The 20,017-nt window shown below is 35.5% G+C and overlaps 1 protein-coding gene across 1 annotated transcript in view; it reads right to left on the bottom strand.

The window, feature by feature from the left end:
• The window catches only part of LOC149958934 (uncharacterized), a 72,415-nt gene that overhangs the window by 25,337 nt on the left and 27,061 nt on the right, over nucleotides 1-20,017 (bottom strand). Inside the window, exon 2 of the mRNA XM_090166299.1 lies at nucleotides 11,677-12,021. Within this exon, the coding sequence (XP_090022425.1) occupies nucleotides 11,677-12,021 (345 nt within the window). The remainder of the gene's footprint in view (nucleotides 1-11,676; nucleotides 12,022-20,017) is intronic.

The following is a 20,017-nucleotide window of genomic DNA, read 5'->3' on the forward strand; positions in this document are numbered from 1 at the left end:
GCGAACAATCCTAACTTTTGAAATCGCGCAATTTAGGCTTATGTCTCGTATAACTGGAACGCGCCGCGCATGCAAAATAAAAAAAAACAAATCTTTCGCGTCTTCAGCAGAGCGCGCTATTATATTGTTTTTCAATTTTACTCAAGCAAGTAGTGTCTCACCGATTTCTCACCAGGTGTCGCAGCGGACGCGCACTTTTCAATTTCCCGAAATTTCTTTATATTATTAAAAATTAACCGCTCAATATTTCTTGATGCGGTTTTCTCCATAAATTTTAGATTTTAACGGGCTTAAAGCTTGACCGTTCCCCTTTAACGTCTGTTAAAACGATCAACGTCTTAAAAAATATATTAATATTACGAAGAACGTACGAAGGTTACTAAGAACGGGTGAGTTTACCCTCCAGACATAAAGTTATCTCTTAAAGGGAACTTACGCCATTTTCACCATTTGTATATCGCCATCTAGTATCGATTTACTTCTATCTTTCGAGAAAATTTTGATTTAACTCTTTATTTAATTCATGTAACTTTAATAATATTTTAAATATACCATTTAATTAACGTAACTGAAATAAAAGATTTTTATTAATTTAACTGAATTTAACGATTTAATTAATTTAAATGAATTTAACGATTTAATTAATAACTGAATTTAACGATTTAATTAATTTCACTGAATTTAACGATTTCATTAATATAACCGAATTTAACGATTTAATTAATTTCACTGAGTTTAACGATTTAATTAATTTCACTGAGTTTAACGATTTAATTAATTTCACTGAGTTTAACGATTTAATTAATTTCACTGAGTTTAACGATTTAATTAATTTCACTGAGTTTAACGATTTAATTAATTTCACTGAGTTTAACGATTTAATTAATTTCACTGAGTTTAACGATTTAATTAATTTCACTGAGTTTAACGATTTAATTAATTTCACTGAGTTTAACGATTTAATTAATTTAACTTAATTTAACGATTTAATTAATTTCACTGAGTTTAACCATTTAATTAATTTCACTGAGTTTAACGATTTAATTAATTTCACTAAGTTTAACGATTTAATTAATTTCACTGAGTTTAACGATTTAATTAATTTAACTTAATTTAACGATTTAAATAATTCAACTGTTCAAAATAAACTATTTAAATAATTTAACTGAATTTATCGATTTAATTAATTTATCCGAATTTAACGATTTAAGTAGTTTAACCGAATTTAACGATTTAATTAATTTAACTGAATTTAACGATTTAATTAATTTAACAGAATTTAACTTTTTAATTTTTTAACTGAAATAAACTAAGCTTTCATAAATAAATTAGATTTGTCTTAGACGTTTTAAGCCTAATTTCTTCACTTCAAACGAATGTAGCAATGTCTGTTCGCCTCAAATATACCTCTGAGGTTTCAATTTCGTCAAACATTTCTCTATTTACCCAAGTTCGCATCGGGATTTTAAAACCCTTTCGCGGGAATAGAAAATTGTATTTATGAATCGTCATGTGATTCCCTCTAGGGACGGGATTTTGAAACGAAAAACCAATTCTTTGTAAAGGGGTTATAAGGCCTTCCTATTAAGCCATCCAAATATTTTTCCTCTTTGATATTTGTATTTCTCTCTCTCTCTCTCTGGTTGCGACGTCACTCTGCCGTTTCATTATCGGTTGTCATGGTTACGAATGGGATTTTTATTTTTACCCTTTAGCTCGCACGTCGCGGCGCGTGAATTTTTTTCGACGTTTTTTTATATTGAAGACATGGTTGAAGGTCATTCAATTTTACAATACTAAATGTTCCCCTGCACGAGGAATGTTCCATAGAAATTTGAAAATTTTCAAAAAAACGTTTTTCAGTTTTTTATAATTTTTTGTTTTTCAGTGGACCCCCTGTATACTTTATGTTATTATGTCTTACGCATTTTATACATTATGTTCTTAGGTGTTATGTATTTTATACGTTATGTTCTTAGGTGTTATGTATTTTATACGTTATGTTCTTAGGTGTTATGTATTTTATACGTTATGTTCTTAGGTGTTATGTATTTTATACATTATGTTCTTAGGTGTTATGTATTTTATACGTTATGTTATTAGGTATTTCAGTTATTTGTCATTTATTTGTTTTTTATTGGACACGGGGATTATGTACAGTGTAATTTAGAGCTATGACCTTTTTTCGTTATAAAATAATAAGATTAACGAATTGCAATGAATTTAAATGAAGCACCATAGAAATTTGCAATAATTTGTTCAGTTTCAATGGGCTTGTTTCCGTATGGGTATAGGTATGGGTGCAACCCGGAAAACCCAGAAGATAAACCATATTCGGGGGGGGGGCGATGTTTTCACTGAAAAGGATACGACCCGCGTTGATTTTCACCGATTTGGTTTAAATTCGGGAGGTAAGTAGACCCTTATGTAACTTGAGATTTCCCAAAAGGAAAAGTTTCGACGGGCTTTAGTTTTGCCATGGCAACCAAATTTTTTTATTATTATTTAAAAGCCTACTTTTTCCTATTAAAATTAACATGGAGAAATCGGTGATTTTTGAGGTCCCCCCTTTGAAAAAATTTTAAATATTAAAAAAATTAAATGATGTTAAAAAAATGTACATTTGATAAATTCAGGTTAATTTGGGTAAAATTTTGTCAATTTACTTGCATTTACCTAATTTACACATATTTTTACTAATATTTACCGAAATGTAGATGCATATCCCTTACGAAAATGACTTGATCCAATTTGGATCAAGCTATAACCTGAAGGGATCAAATAAGGATCAACTATTTCTTGATCAAATAGTTTGATACAAATTGGTTTGATCAAATAGAAATGGATCCAAATTAATTTGATCATATAAAATTGTATGAAATTTGGATACAAAAAAATTATTTTAACTAAGAATTGAATCCAAGTTAGATCCAAATTGGTTTGATCCAGTAAAATTGTATCAAAGTTAGATCCAAATTAGATAACAGTTGGATCCAAACTTTAATCAAGAGAGGTCTAAAAGTAGAACAAAATTTTGATCAAAATTGCATCAAACTGTAACGTTTGATCTGTCCAATTTTATATCAAATTTGGTTGAAATTTTGATCCACCATTTTCGTACGGGATATACCCATTTTACTTGTATTTACCCAATTTGCTTATTTTTTTCCCTAATGTACACGCATTTACCCAAATTAGCCTGAATTTACCCAATGTAAATGTTTTTTAATATAATTTATTTTTCAATATTAAATATTTTTTCAAACTATTAAATCAGCGATTTCTCCATGTTAATTTCCATAGGGAAACGTAGGTTTGAAGTTATCAAAAACATTTTTGGTTGCCATGGCAAAACTAAAATCAGCTGAAATATTTCCTCTTGGGAAATTTCAAGTCAGTGACGGCGATCCCGTGGGGGCTCTGGGGCTCGAGCCCCCACAGGGAAATTCAAACGAGGGAAGAGCCCCCGCAGAAATTAAATTGAGGAAAAATAGCAACCAGGGTAAAATTTATAATCTCACTGCCTTTATTTGGGTCCGAATTCAGTCTTTTGACAGAAGTTATTTTGAGATTGCAGATGCGAGTAGCATTAAGATGATGTAACCGTAAAATTGATTTCGATAGATTCGTTCAAACAGAAAATCGCCCCGTCGTGTACCCTATTTTACCTAAAATACCTTCGTTAAGTATGTGGCCAAGAAGGGCTTAATTATCTAGACACGTACACAGATATTTTTCTAAAGATATCGACTTAACTTTTATTATCAATGTAATCCATGCCGGATGAGATATTATAAAGAACACTTTTAAAAATATATAGAAATTTAGAGCTGTACATTTTCTTGCTTCAGATTTAAGTATATGCATTTTTGGATGAAAAAATAATGGCCCGGGCCCCCACAGAAATATTTTCCGATCGCCGCCTCTGTTTCAAGTTACATAAAGGTCTACTTATCCCCCGAATTTGAACAAAATCGGGGAAAATAACCTTGTTAGTCTAAAGGTCTCGATCTGTCCCGGTGGAGCAGTTTGTTCTTCGCCGATGAAATCATTGGCCAAAAATTTCTTCCGAGAAGCTGAGGAGCAATTATAATTTAAGGCAATCATAAAGGATCAGTCAAGGCTTATTTTGAAAAATTAAACGCTCTTAACAGTTGAAATGACGTTTAGTTTGGCAAAGTAATGATAAATTATGGAAAAGGAATAGCATTAAATATAAAAAGGGGCAATCATTAAAATGAAATTCGGCCAATTTATTAAATGAAAGTTGGCCGACATGAATTCTGCCGACTTTTCGGTTTATACACACAATCCTAAGGATTTCTGTGTATTAGTCTCACGTACAGTGTAGCCGATGCCGATGCCTAGAGCATAGCGCCGAACCAATTTTCAACGGCGGCGGCGGGAACGATAATTAGTTCGGCGGCGGCGTGGCGCGCCGATTTTCAGAAAATAATCGGCGGCGTTGAAAAAAATCGGCGGCGCCTAAGGGGAAAAACTGCCCCCCCCCCCTCAGAAATAGCGCCAGCCTTTTAATAGACCGCTAGAACTTAAATTGTTTCCAAAACAAAGAAGAGGTAACTTTGGTTACATACTATCAGATGTAACTTATTTAATAATAAGTGTGCCTGAAAGAATTTTTTCATATTGATACCTTGTTGCAAGGATATGACGTTATTGACGTCACTTCCCAGTCGATGACGGTTTTATCGTCATCAAAACTAGTTCTCGCGTAGGGGGGAAGGAAGTTAAAACCAGTTTTACGCGACGTTAGTGCTGTATTTTCTTTGGTGGCTGTCAAAGACTATATAAAGTTACGCGTAGCTTTATATAGTCTTTGGTGGCTGTGAAACAAGGTCTCATTTAAATTTTTAATACAGATATGTTAAACAGAGGCACACTTAAGAGTAACTATGTCACATATGATACTATTAAACTAAAACATTTACGCTAGTAATAACAATACTGTACTAATTTACTACCATTTCACTAGTATTATTATCTATACACTCTTTTTAGAAACTTTTGCTGGGCGCCGCCCTTATTGTACAGGCAACGAACGAGCCAGCCCTCTACCGCATAAATTTCATCACCCCAAATCCGGTTTTTCCCCGCGCATTTAAGTCTATTATCACAAATTATTTTATCTTTGTATCAAAATGTAATAGAATAGTTATTGCTGAATGCAGCCAATGCAGCTGATACGTTTCTGTACTTATTACAAAATACGAGGCGAGGCAACTCCAAAGCCGTTTTCGTTTCTATCTCTCCTATCCCCGCTATCTGCTGCAGAAAATCTTGGTGCGCGCGGTGCAGTGGTGCCAGATCTTTTGGAAATTATTAATTATTTTTAATTTTATAACGCTAGTACGGTGCACCCAACAGCCTAGGAATCGTAGCACTACCGAAAGAAAAATCTATGTAGTTTAGATCTCAAAACGTAATTATTATACTTTATTAATGGAAATTAATTCGGCGGCGAAATTAAATTTATCGGCGGCGACGTTTCGGCGTTATCTAAATAATCGGCGGCGGCGGCGTTTGATCGGCGGCGCTATCCTCTACCGATGCCGCCGTGTCGCGCATACCTCTTCAACGGTTAGGGCTAGAAGATTCAATGATATCTCGTTCGAATGTACATTTATCGCCATTGATAGCCTTTCATAAAGTTTTCAAATCGGAGCCCTAGAAGTTGGGCATTTACCCAATTTTCTATTTTCGGTGGTTTCGCTTTATGTGGTAGATATTTTACTTAAAATTAAGTCTGATAGCGTTATAAAATATTATTGGATAGGTTAGGATTCAGCGGACCTACACCTACGGTTATATCAGTAAATATTAAATTTAAGTATAGTTTTCAGGGTAATTTACGGGACCCCAATTTTCGTGTTTTTATATTTTCGCCTAAAAATCTACATATTTAAGTCCGATGTTCTTGAAAGTTATATTTTTGAATACCTAGAGTTGCAAATACGTTCCTTAATTTTCATTCTAAGTAAGGTTTTTTGGGCAGCGTATACGGACTCCCGCAATTTCCAACATTGTAAATCCGCGTGTTTATAGAGGTCTATGCGCTAGTTTCCCTCCAGCGTTTTTCAAGGCCGTTCAGAGTGCGCCGCGCTTTCAACGTATGACCAGAAGTAACAATTAAGTATGACACTGATCAACCTAGTCTTCGGCGTATGACCAGAAGTAATAAGTCTGACACTCAACGTAACAAATAAGTGTGATCAGTAGTAACAAATAAGTGTGATCAGAAGTAACAAATAAGTGTGATCAGAAGTAACAAATAAGTGTGATCAGAAGTAACAAATAAGTATGAAACTGATCGAACTAGTCTTTGTGGTATAGCCAGAAAAAATAAGTGTGACACTCAACGGCTTACTACTAGTAACAAATAAGTGTGATCAGAAGTAAAAAATAAGAGTGACACTGATCGAAGGAATCTTCGATGCTTTCAAAGTATGACTAGAAGTAACAAATAAGTGTAAATACAATTATGTGTGGCCGTGGATATATATTGGTTGTGATACCGGCGGTGCATGTTGCTGTGAATAGCTCAAACAAACTTAACACATTAGAAGGATTGTGTGTATTCTGACCGTCGTACGTTTTGTTTGTAGTGTTATAAGTCGGAAAATTTCCGGCTCGGAAAATTTTACGGAAAATGACAGTCTTTTCCGTATTTTTCCGAGAAAAAAATAAAAAAAAGTTATCATTCCATGATTAGTCTAATATTGTTTGCCAATTTAAATAAAGCGGCACTTTTGCCTCATTTTTTCGAATCTAAAAGTAAAACTAAACCTCTAGACTAGTTTAAACTGATTAACAATGTAACACTATTAATGTTTTGTAGTATGTTTACTGATATTAGACATTTTATATCGATAAAAAGTTAAAAACATTAAAAACGCTTAAAAAATAAATGTATGTTTCTTTTTTTTTTCTTTTTCCGATTTGCGGAAAATTTTCCGGAAAGTTTTTTGTAAATTTTTCCGCATTTTATTTTTCCGGAAAATTAACAACACTGGTTTTTTGTGGCCACTTTTGAAATGAAATATCTTAATAAATAATAAAAAATACACAACTGATAAAATTTTTATTCTAATATTTTAGTTCATTTATTTGACATGGAAATGATGGAAGTTTCCTCCCAGAATTTTAATTTTTAAAATATTTGTGGGGAAATTAGTAGTATTCCAACTAATCAGCTAGGCTAGGCTAATACCCGAGGCACCACCTTAGGTCTAAGTCATCAAGTGACTTTTGAAGACATTTATTCAGATGGCCGGGTTACAACGTGTAGGAGGGTGGTGGAAAGCCCTTCAAGCCACGCATACCTACAGCTCCCTACACTAACTATTACCGTTAACCTCAACATAATTTTATGGAAGGGAAAACCAAAGAGCTCGAGGGAAAACCCCTTAAACCAGTGGGGAGAGAACTTGCAAACTCAACGCGGAAGGAGACGATGGTTATTGCGTTGGTTACAATTTTGGTTTCAAAATCGAATGCTCTTCGTGCAGATGCGACTTACAAATTAGTATGGGAAGGATTTCCGGCTACATTAGACCAACAAAAACCGAACTTTTCACCCTTTAACTATTGCTCTAACTAACAGTGAATCTTCTGAAGAGTTTACACATGTTTTAAAAATGGTTTTTCAGTTCCGAATGAAGCTAAAAACGTTCCAATTTAATACCTCGTGGTATTAAACTTGCCTTAATCATAGATAAATATTTAATCATCATTGTGATTTTAAACAATTCTTAATTTCTTATCAATAAATATACACGTACTGTTATATTTAATTTAATTTAAAAAGTGGCCTATCTAATTCGATGAAACAATTAGCGAATAAGTAGATAAGTCCATTAAGAAAAGGGATAAAAAAGCTAAACCCTAAACAAATTTGAAGAAATTTAAAAACTTACAAATAGCTCGTACCGATAGGTCTTCGAGCAAACCAAAAGACGCGAAACTCGGACCAAATAGATCTTCGAGTGAAAAATTAAATTAAATTAAATAGCCAGAAATTCCAACGGTTGATCGATTTCGTCCTATATAATTCGATACCATAGGAATATAAAATTGACTAATATAAACATTTTCTTTTTTCTGAAGGCATTTATTTACAAATTTAAGACCTAAGTATTTTACTTAAAATACGGTTTTATCGAAATCTTAAATGTGGCCTATTTTTGACCTACCAGCGCCTGTAAAAGTGTTTTAGTTGTCACGCATCGGTGTTCAGGGAGAAGTTGTTCGCGACCATAGACTAAGGAAGGTTTCACAAGGACATTTCGCGCGCGAATTAATAACCATGTAAAGTCTCAGCACGGGATGGCACCACGTATATCAAAATGCTGGTGCGAACAAAAGACTAGTGAACAGCGAAGCATACACCACTAGGGACTTAAATCTAGTAGCACGTGCTTTTTATTTATCCCAAAAACACGTGGTTTTGATGGTAAACAGTAGTGAGATTTTAATAATGATTTCCATTGAAAATGACTTTGAAAGCCTATTTAATGACACGTACCAAGTTTTTAAATAATATATCTCTAAGGTAATTCATTAACAAATCAATTGTTTCAGATTCAATGTCATCATCATCAAAAGTTGGTGAGAATGAACCTATAACAATGGTTGCTGATCAAATTTGTAATGGTAAATGACTAAATGTATATCAAATTCGTTGATGAAATTATATGAAATATAATTTATATAGATTAGAGTCTCAATCATTCTTCACGGGTGATCATTATGGAAATGTCGCTAATGAACAAGATATCCCACCCACATCGGTTCCTACAACTTGTAAAGAATGTCTCTCAAGAAAAAATGCCCTGGAGGCAGAAAATGCGAAGTAAGTAAGCCAAGTTATTTACTTGACTGATATTATATTGTAAAATTTCAATTTTAACTTCGGGGGTAAAAAACCAAGAATGATGAAGGGCGTAAACCTCACCTTAACAAGTACGTTCCAATTTTCTATGAAATTAATTTATATTTCAAGTTATTAAAACAGTTTTTCATAAATTTTTCAGGAACGAAATTTAAGCCAGATGCGAAAGACTACTTCAAAGAATGCTGCACAATCATGTCATACATGAGAATATAAATCTGTATATTCTTGGGTCTCGCAGGTGTCTGTTGCAGATATCATGTTCTGGAATACTTTAATTTTCAAGAATTTAACTGGAATATTGCAAGCAAAATATTGGCAAAAGGTCAAAATTATATTAAATGATGAATCTAAAATAAAGCAATTTATCAAAGCAACTATCATTTCTGCAACTTGGGTGAGTGCACCCTTTGTGTTTAGGCATATTCAACGATAGAATAATACCCTAAAAGAAAACAAAAAACACCTGACAACACTGTTTTAATATACAAAGTAACCTAATTTTAAGCTTAACTCTTAAAATCATAATGTTTTCCAAAGATTGTTTAACTATTTAATGAGATATCTAAGCAGGCGAAGATACTTTCGAATTTCGAAATGCCTAGCCGAAAATAAATAGCAGACGACAATTTTAAAATAAATTAAAAAATAACCCACGTGATCGCCGTTTCACCACAAATCCGCTAGGCGCGCGGTCGTTCGCCCCAGGAACTACCTCAGTACACAGTGAAAGGCAGAAAGGGGGTACGTGCTACCACGCGCGAAATGTCCTTGTGAAACCTTCCTAAGTCTATGATACGACAATTTAAAATTTCCTCTGGAATGAAGACTTGAACTTCAATATTAAATTTCTCGAACGCGGTGGGGCAGCACCATCTTCTGTTTAGCTCGAGATGCTCCCGGCGGAAGTTCAAGTAAAGGTCGTTTAATAAATGACAAGAAGGTAATGAAAAATTCAAGAAGGAGGTTCAAGATATCTAGGATGGCTGAGCGTATGCTATAAGCCATTGGACTGAATTCCAATCACGGATAATTAATTTTTTTAATTGCTAACTGATTGTTTGAGGAGCGTTTGTGCTTCCAAAAATAACAGTATTCGTGAAGTAAGGTAAAAAGAATAAAAAGTGCCACCTGGTGAGAATCGATAGAGCTTAGGATTCTTTGTATTCCAGGATTTTATCAAGGGTAATCGATTTTTGGAAATGTTTACTGATTCTTTGGGTGAGTCTACGTTTCCAAAAGTAACATTGCATTCGCGAACTATGGTAAAAAGTAGATATGGTGCCGCCCGGTGAGAATCAATAAATTTATCAAGGATAATTTATTTTTTGAAATGCTTCAATTTTTTGAAGAGATTCTATTTCAGGATTTATCTATAGAAACTCTTTTGAATTACATTTTGTACTAGGTTTTTGTTTAGAAATATCTATAGTATTGTATACCACTTGTCTATAAGATATATATTAAATATTTTTGATATTATCAAAAGATTTATTTTTATCTAAAAGGTTTTAACTATAAATATCTATAGAAAATCTACAGATATTAGTTTATTTTACGTAAATATATATATATATATGTTTATCCGCTATAGGAATCTTAAGTTTTCTACTTAGGTCGACCAAATTTGGTATACTATCTCATGGTACCCTGACTGTGGTTTTCGACGGTTACGGTCGGCAAAACAACTTTAATTCATTGAATTAATGTAATAATTAGGTATATCCGCCATATACAAGATACTACACTTTGATCTTAATCAAAAGACCGAGATTCTTAATTATTTAGACATACACACGAAAAAAAGCTTAAATGATTGCAATTGTTTTAAAAAAAAACCTTTTCTATAGACACTAGGTCGTATAATAAAGGGCAAATTATTAAGTAATCAACGTATAATTGGTTAAAATTGTCATTAACCAGTTGATTATATTGGGTATAGTGCCATGCAGCGTTTTATTTTCCTTCAGAATGTATCGGAGTTTCGTCACTGGCGCTTTGGCCTTAGAAATGTTAAATTGTAATTTAAGTATATGATTAAATCCGTGTAATTAAATAATCATCCTAAATTAGTTAAAATTTTCATAAGGAGAGATACTACACATTATAATACAAATATTCTTTGTTCCCCGGGAATTACCGAGTTCCCCAGCTAGCAGGGACGGACTTAGAGATCCTGGGCCCATAGGCAGATAAGGAGTCTGGGCCCCCTTTTCACGCGCTGCATTTACTCTTATCCCTGGAACTAGGCTGTGCCTGAATTTCAATGATTCAGCGTAGAAGTCTGAGCTCTACGGTTATATTACTAAATAAAAGCTCTTAACAATCGTCGACTAAATACGCGATAATTATGCAACATTGCGATTTAAGGCTGCGTCCGTAAACTGCCAGGCAGAAATTTGGTAATTTTAAAACAAAATCTTCTACCTAGGAATTTCTCCAATATAAATTACGATTGATATTATAGATTAATGACTTCGAATACAGTAATTACGGTCACTGGAGGGCCCCTTAAAAGGATGGGCCCCTAGGCCACGGCCTAGATTGGCCTAGGCGGAAATACGGCACTGCCAGCTAGTATTATATATATTTCTGGTATTATCTACAGAATGACTTTATCTACAAGGTTTTTCTTAAGAAATAACCAAAGAATAATCTAAAGATATTAGTATAGTAGATCTATCGGCAGTGGCTCTGAGCCCGATCTCCCTCCAAGCGGAGAACAGAATGAAAATTAGTAGTGGATGAGAGATGGAAAGTTAATTTACCGTGACATCCGGCGGATGGGTGATTCCGTGTTTCCGGAAGTATTCCCGGATACATCCGGTGATGGCGGCCACCAGGACGTCATTGACCGTGGAGCGGGTGATCTGCTTGATGCGATGGATCTTCGAGAGGCGAAGGTCGTTGGACCAGGCCACCACTCGCTCGCCAGATAAAGGTTGCTTGTGGCGCAGTAGGTTGAAGTCGTTCTTGGCGGTCATCAGCCAGCCCAGGAAGGTCAAAGGTCCGACCACCAGCGCCCGGAATACGTTCAGAGGGAAAGTGGCTCCGCCAAAACGCGGTTTCAACCTCAGCAAGTGCGAATGATCCGTCAACGAATTGGCCAGAATCTAAAATAACACATAAATTGAGTAACGCATAAACCGAATAAACCAGAAACGGAATAATACATACACTGAATCGTTTAAAGAATTAAGATTATTTAAATAAAGTGAAAAAAAGTTCAACCGTATTTACGAATAAAATAAAACTTGTCGAGGTTAACGGTAATAGTTAGTGTAGGGAGCTGTTGGCTCGATCTCGTGGCATGCAGGGCTTGCCACCACCCTCCTACGCATTGTAACCCGGCCACCTGAATTAATGGCTTCAAAAGTCGCTTGATGACTTAGGCCTAAGGTGGTGCCTTGGGTATTAGCCTAGCTGATTATTATTATTATTATTATTATTATATTATGAGATTGAAGTAGTGTTGTTTATTTTCCGGAAAAATTTCCAGAAAATTTTCCGGAAAACTATCCGCAAATCGGAAAAATAAAAAATTGAAACATAAATTATTTTTTAAAGGGTTTTTTATGTTTTTAACTTTTTATCGATATAAAATGTCTAATATCAGTAAATATACTACAAAAAATAATAGTGTTGCATTGTTAATCAGTTTAAAGCTAGACTAGAGGTTTAGTTTTACTTTTAGATTCGAAAAAATGAGGCGAAAATGCCGCTTTATTTAAATTTGCAAACAATATTAGACTAATCATAGAATGAAAACTTTTTTATTTTTTTCGGAAAAGTACGGAAAATTTTACGAAAAAAAAAGGCCTGGGTCATTTTCTGGAAAGTTTTCCGACTTACAACACTAAATTAAAATGTATATTTCGTATCGAATTCGGCACAAATAAAGCATATAAGTCCTAAAGATAATTACGCATAAAACGAATCGTTCTTAAAACTAAGATCATCGAAAGTAAATGGCGGCTCTATTAAAAAAAACTAAAAACCTTTACAAAAATGCTTCTAAAAGCGCTTCTAGGTGGCAGCACCTTCCGGGACTTAAAGCAAGTGGGGGGCTCGACGTGAAATAGTTCTTTCTGCAACAGATGTCGATAGTGTCGAAATCAAAACAAGATGCTTAAGCTAAATTTTTACCCAAAAGGCGGGGCATAAAAGTACCCTTCGCGTTGATTGGCTCGTTTGTAAATATGTCAATAACCTAAATTATAGTAATTTTTAGCAATATATTTTATATGGGTTTATAATTTAGGTTAAAGTCCACTAAGTAGAATATAAGTTGTCTAATTATAATAATTATAAATGGTTCTTTGACGACGTTATTGTTTCGCTATTTTGAGTTTTAGCTTTTTTTGCCTTTAATAGATGGCACCACGTTCTCCAGTAAAGTCGTTCTTTTCGAAGAATCGGCCATCTCTAAAAACAAGGACCTTATCATAATACAGGTGGCAATGATAGAGCCGTCATTTCCTTTAAAGCGAAAGGCGAGTTGTCTGCCATCTATTGGCTTCCTGAAACCACTTGTTTAATAAGTTAATAATCACGTGATTCCATAAAGCCAATCAACGCGAGAAGCTCCTAATTTGCCACACCTTTTAGGCTAGATTTTGATGCTTACCCAATTGCTTTGATTTATACGCTAACGACATCTAGTGCGAGAGAAAGCAACTATACAAGAGCCACCACTTGCTTTAAACAAATTGAAAGGAAAGTTCGAAGGGTATTGACCAGTTAAAATATAATGGGATAACATTAATTATGCTTATAAAAAGTCTAAATAGGAAAAAGTATTTTTTCAAGAAATTTAAAAGATCGAAAAGTAATGCTAACTTTCAGAAATTTAAAGAACTTTATTAAAACTAAACCGAAAAAATCATTCCAATAATATTTGTAAAAATATTGTCAATAGTAACTTAAAAGATAATTAAAATAATATTATACTTAAAAAAGGTGATTTACTCATTTCCAGCACCAGCGAATTGCCGAAGAATTTAAAAATGTCTTCGCAAATATTGCGATATAAAATGCTAAAGTGCTCGATTTCTCGCCAAAAACAAAGTGCATAATTAAACCAAAATTGTCAGCATGTCTAGAAGGTGTTCCTAGTTTTATATTAAAAGGCTGCTCCCATATCTTAGTCCTACTCTTGAGATACATCCATATTTAACTTATCGCTGGAACTGGGCTGTTTCCCTGTATCATGGAAAAACGTTCTGGTCTCTCCGATTCACGAAAAAGGTTCTAAGAGCGACCCAACAACCTTTAGGCCAATATCGTTAATAAATATGTTGGTCATGGATGATATTATTACATGGATTCGTAAAAGGTCGCTAAATCGAAACATGGACCAAGAATCTAAGGGGACTCACTGTTCCCGATATTTTGACACGGTAGGCGTGGCCTAAATCGGAAGGCTTACTGTGGTACGTCAGCCGCTTTGAAGCGCCTCCAGAATTCTGTTCAACTATCACTACGATAATATTAGTCGGGGCTTAGGCGACTGTATCTATAACTATAAGTCTGAAAGTTTGTCCTTTTATTTATTTATTTATTTATTTGTATGTCATGTTCCTAAAAACTCGGGGACGGTCAGCTCTAGAGCTTTGAAATTTTAACTCAATGTTCAGGGCCTGATTTTCAACTAAACACGCCTAATTTCAAATACCTGACATAGAATTTAGAATTAGTAAAAGGAATTCAAATGATTTTTCAGGACTTCGGTAATTTGAATTTAAAGTCGGAATGGCTCTCCCAATTAACGTAGTGTCTAATACAATTCCGACATCTTCTATCCCAGTTGTAGACTATACAGGGGAGGGAGGGGGACGAGCCAAATCTCACTAAAGGGGGAGGGGGGTCGAAAAATCGCCAAAATTGCCTCACGTAATTAATGGACGCCCCCTAGGCTCTACATTGACGGACCGGTAGAAGGGGTGGAATTTGGGGGCTCTTCAACGGACTCAACACAAGTCATTCGGAAATTAAAACTCGAGAATTGTTAGCTCTCCCAAAAGTTATTAGGAAGAATCATCAGAAGGAAATAAAAATACGAAGTTTTCTGAAGTCGGTTTTGTTATGGTACCGTTCTTTTATTACGTACAAATCAAAAAGACCCCGGGCGAAGCCGGGTATTAAAGCTAGTGTGCTATAAAATTAGGTTAGGCTTAGTTCATTAATTTTTTAAGTTTAGAAATGAAACGGATTCCAGCGAATTTGATGAAAAACATCTCAGCCATACGCGGCTCACTGGTTATTTTTACTTAACACAATGGTTACTTAAACTTTTAAAGATCCAATTTAAACAAGTTGGCAAGCCAAAATATACCTCTCCTCGGAAGAGGTTTTAATTTTCAGTGAAGCGTAACTGTATCCGTGGTTCTGCGGTAGAACGCTCACCTGTCGCGCGAGAGGGCTCGGGTTCGAATCCCGGCCGATTAAAAAATTATACTACACCCAATGACAAAAAGAGGGCGCTTTTGGAAAAACCTTTTCCCTGATTCTAAGAAACTGCGTACGCAGTGATTACCCTTTGCCTCGAAAATGCGAACGCAGGCCTGACAGACAGACCCACCCACGGACAGACAGACACGGTGGTTGTATAACCCCTCCTAGGGTACAAAGTCCCCTCGGAGAGGTAAAAATAGTAGGTCTAAGACTTATTCAGAAGACGACTTTAATAAAAGGGCTGCCGAGATGCGGGACTCTTTCTCGACCAGGGGTTTCTCTGATACTGTCTCGCAGTCGGCCCTTGACAGGGTGTCTACCAATGAGAGGGCAGCTGTAGTTTTAACGTGCCATCCTCAAATGTGTCGGATCGGGACTGTCATTCGGAAACATGATTTGGGTACATTTGTTCGAATTTCATTCGTCCGAACGGTGGTACAAATGTCCGAATGATCATTTGTCCGAATGCCGGAAAACAGGATCGTATGTCCGAAAACGTATTTAATTTGCCCGAAAAATTTATCACAACTTTTGTTGGTGATTTAGTCGTTCAATTTATGTTAACTTTACTGGAAAATTTCATTTGTTCGAATAATCGTTGGTCCGATTTTTCGAACATTAGGAATTGGTTGTTTTTTTAATATTGTTAATATAAGAAAATAGTAACATTAACGTGAACCTAACCTAACCTAAAATATCCACAACATTCAACGCAATTCCCACCAAAACAAACAGCAATAAGAAATACTAATTTAGCGACAGAATTCGGACAAGTGATGCTACCGATTCGGACGAATGAAACAAACAAGTTGTCCAATTCGAACAATTGAAACATTTGTTAATTTGGCGGTTCGGACGAATGAAATTCGAACATTTGTTCCACCGTTCGGCCGATTGAAATTTGAACAAATGTACCTACCCCGGAAACCTTACGGCCTTCTACAACTGGACTATCAATATTTTTACAGAAACTGCAAGATTTTGCTACCGTCGTGAGAATAACGTACGTTGTCTACTTGTCTCTAGCTCGTTGCCGGGCCAAGATTCTCGCGTGACTGATGAGGGTACTAAAGAATGCAATCGTCCCCGGTGCAACACTTCCACGTTTGTGTCGTCTGACCTTACCGTCCGTGGTCCAAGGCGTGATTTTACCATCAAGGGGTCTTTCAGCTACACGACTGCCAATCTAATCTACGCTCTCAGCTGCAAAATTTGCGATATTCTTTACATTGGTGAGACGATATTAGAAAGTCTGCAACTAAGAACTGCATCACTGATCACTTTTAACGCGTACCATCAATGACGTCTCCATTCGCGTCTTGCGTACAACTAATTTATCCACCAAGCAGAGGCATACTGAAGAAAATTGTTTCATTTTTAATTTGGGAACTGACTTTCCCTCCGGTTTAAATGATAAGTTGGTTTTTAGGTAGTTCGTTTTTCCTGTTAGGTGTTTTGCGTGCGGTCATCCCGGAGGCGTGTTTTTGCCGCTAGCGTTCGACATTGTTAAGTTTTCGTCTCTTTCGATCGGCAGTGGTTTTTTTGGTCGCTGGTTTGGGGTTTTGTTTGCAAGCATTTAATGGTTTCTTGGCCTCCCCCGTTCTGGTATTTGCCTTCCCCCTTCTGTTTTTCCCTGTTCCCCCTTTTTTTACATCAAACTTATTGTGAACATCCTCCTTTTTGACAGTCCTTTTTAGTAGGTTTATTTTCTCGCAACCCGTGTTGTAACTTCGCCCTGAAGGCCTATCGGCCGAAGTACCGCGTATCGGGATTAACGTATTAAATAAATATATTTTAGTTTCCCCAAACGTTGTTGGTCTTTTTTACGTCTTCAACCGTGTCCATTAAAACTTATTAGGCCTAATCATTTAACCGACAATAAATTAAACATGAACGCTCCAACTTATCTACGAAACTACGCCGGAAATCGACTTCAGCGACGCCTAGTTTGTCCACATTGAACTAAAATTACCCGTGATTTTCCTATTCCCAGTATTAACGCGTGCTTTTTAAAAACTGAACAGTGGGTCCCCTCAGATTCTTGGTCCATGATCGAAGCTAACCTTATCACAACTACTGAATTCATCGCTCAAGCGATTTATCACAATTTATGATAAAAAAAATCGATATAATCCATAATGAAAAGTGATAAAAAACCAAACGTTCAATTACCGATAGAATTAAAGAACATAAAATTTGTGTAAAGAACTGTGATTTGACAAATGGTATTGCGAAGCATATTTGGGAAAATGACTCTCACTCGATAAAATGGGATAATTTCAAAATTCTAAAGAGAGAATCAAATTGGTATAAGAGAAAATTATTAGAAGGCATATTTATTCGAAAAAAGGGTACTTTTAATTTAGATAGAGGCTGTTCAGAAATAACTAACGGGGGTCTACTTAATGTTTAAAATTATATTTTTATTGTAGTATTTATTCCATTTGGTATCTGTTTTGTTTCACGTTCTTCCCTTTTTTTGTCACACATGCGCCTCACGCGACATGCGCCTCACGCGACATGCGCCTCACGCGACATGCTTTAAAATCTCGTGTTTTTCAAATTTATATTAATAGGCTTAAACAAGTGGATTGATAAAGGGCCACGGCTCGAAACGTCTCCGAATAATAAATTTATACCGTGTGAGATATCTTCTCCAGTTTCATTGTTTTTTTAATATACTATACCATGGTAATTAATAAGTTCAATATCTATAAAAAAAAGCTAAACTCTAAACAAATTTGAAGAAAGTTAAAAACTTACAAATAGCTCGTACCAATAGGTCTTCAAGAAAATGAACATTGGACCAAAATGATTTTATCACTCTTTGCAATGTGGTTCATTTTAACCACGGCCAACTTAGATCCACTGCTACTCGCACGCGAGTAGCAGTGGATCTAAGTTGGCCGTGTTTTAACTAAACATAATTTATACTTATCCAAAGCCTTTTACTGAATTTTCCATACTGCAAAAACTCTAATTCTATGGTCTATCAGGTAATCTACTAAAATGTCTTTCCATTTACCTAATGGAACGAAATAACTACCTTAAAATAAATGGAAAAATATAAAGTTACTCGCGGTATAAAAATATTCTTAAGAAACTCTTGGGATTTTTTAGGCGCCTTAGGAATTGAGTTTAAAAAAAAATACTCCCTAATATGTCTTAAGAAATTCACTAACGTTCTAAGAAAATAATCTCTTAAGATTTTTTAAAATATTCCAATTGTATATATCCTTAAGAAAGGTATCTGTAGTTTTCTTAAGAAAGTTCAGTTGTATAATTAAGAATCTCTACAATATTTTGGGTTTGCTTACAATATCTTATCTTTATAAACTACAAAATATTTATTAACTTTGGTTTTAAAAATAGGTGTTTCTATAAAATAAATCAATAAAAAAATTAAATGTATAAAATGTTTTTCCCCGCCTCACGAGCTTAAGCTTTTTAGTGCTTTATTGGCACGCGCGTTTCGCATGTGGAATTCAAATGCCAAAATCTTTATCGACTCGAGCGCACGCTCTTTATCTTCAATAACTATAGCTCGTGACGTAGAAAAAACATTTACACATGACCTCCCGTATTTTATTGAAACACCTATTATTAATTTTAAATAATAATGCAATTTTTACCTCTCCGAGGGGACAAAGTCCCCTAGGAGGGGTTATACAACGACCGTGTCTGTCTGTGGGTCTGTGGGTGGGTCTGTCTGTGGGTCTGTGGGTCTGTCAGGACTGCGAACGCGTTCGCATTTTCGGTGCAAAGTGTAATCACTGCGTACGCAGTTTCTCGAAGGGTTGGCAAAACCACCGTGTGACGGTGAGCGTTAACGGATTCATTTGCGGTTTGGTTTGGATGGTGTTTTTTCGCTCACCGTCGTGACGGTTTGGTGTATTACGGGTTTTGTAATGTTTATGCGTAGGTTGTGAGTGTTGAATTTGTTGTGTTTGTGTTCTGATGGATGTGCATGTTGAGTCTGTTGTGTTTATATGGGCGTTTTCTCTCCAACTTCTTCTTAATGACTTTGGGACGGACCGAGTGCTGAGTGTAATGCTACCTCTCAACGTCCAATGGCAGGGTTTCCACCAGTTGTACACGGTATTCGTCTTAGTATCAATTTGCGATCGCATCGGGCGGGATTTGAACCCGAGACCTCCTGATTGACAGGCGGACGTTCTACCACAGAACCACCGACACTTGTTACGCCTTATTGAAAATTAGACCTTCAGCTTTATCGGAAGCGTATTTAATAGAGTACGAAATTTTGGTTTAATTGTAATAGAATTGAAATTGAAATTATTGCATCGAAGAAATTCTAATTTAGCGTTTTTCTATTGATTAAAAACAAATGCGCCACCGAGGTTTCGAACCCAGACCATTCGGCTTGGCAGTCGAGCGCTCTACCACAGAACCACCGATAGCTGCTTAGATTCACTGAAATTAAGACAGGCATCGTAAGCATAATAGTTAATAAAGTCTTTTTTTATTAATGAATTTATGAAGACCTAATCTGGTATTTTTTAAAGGTTAAATCTTGTTTTAGCGCAGTCAGCCGAGATTAGAGGGTTAAAGGGTAGACCCTGTGGGTGGTCCACTTTCTTAACGACCTATACAGCGTCTTTTTTTTTGCTCGGAAAAGTGTTTTTTTTTTCAAAA

This window comes from Leiobunum rupestre, chromosome 2 (genome assembly GCF_980474605.1).
Source record: "Leiobunum rupestre chromosome 2, qqLeiRupe1.1.hap1, whole genome shotgun sequence".
In the NCBI taxonomy this organism is placed as follows: domain Eukaryota; kingdom Metazoa; phylum Arthropoda; class Arachnida; order Opiliones; family Sclerosomatidae; genus Leiobunum; species Leiobunum rupestre.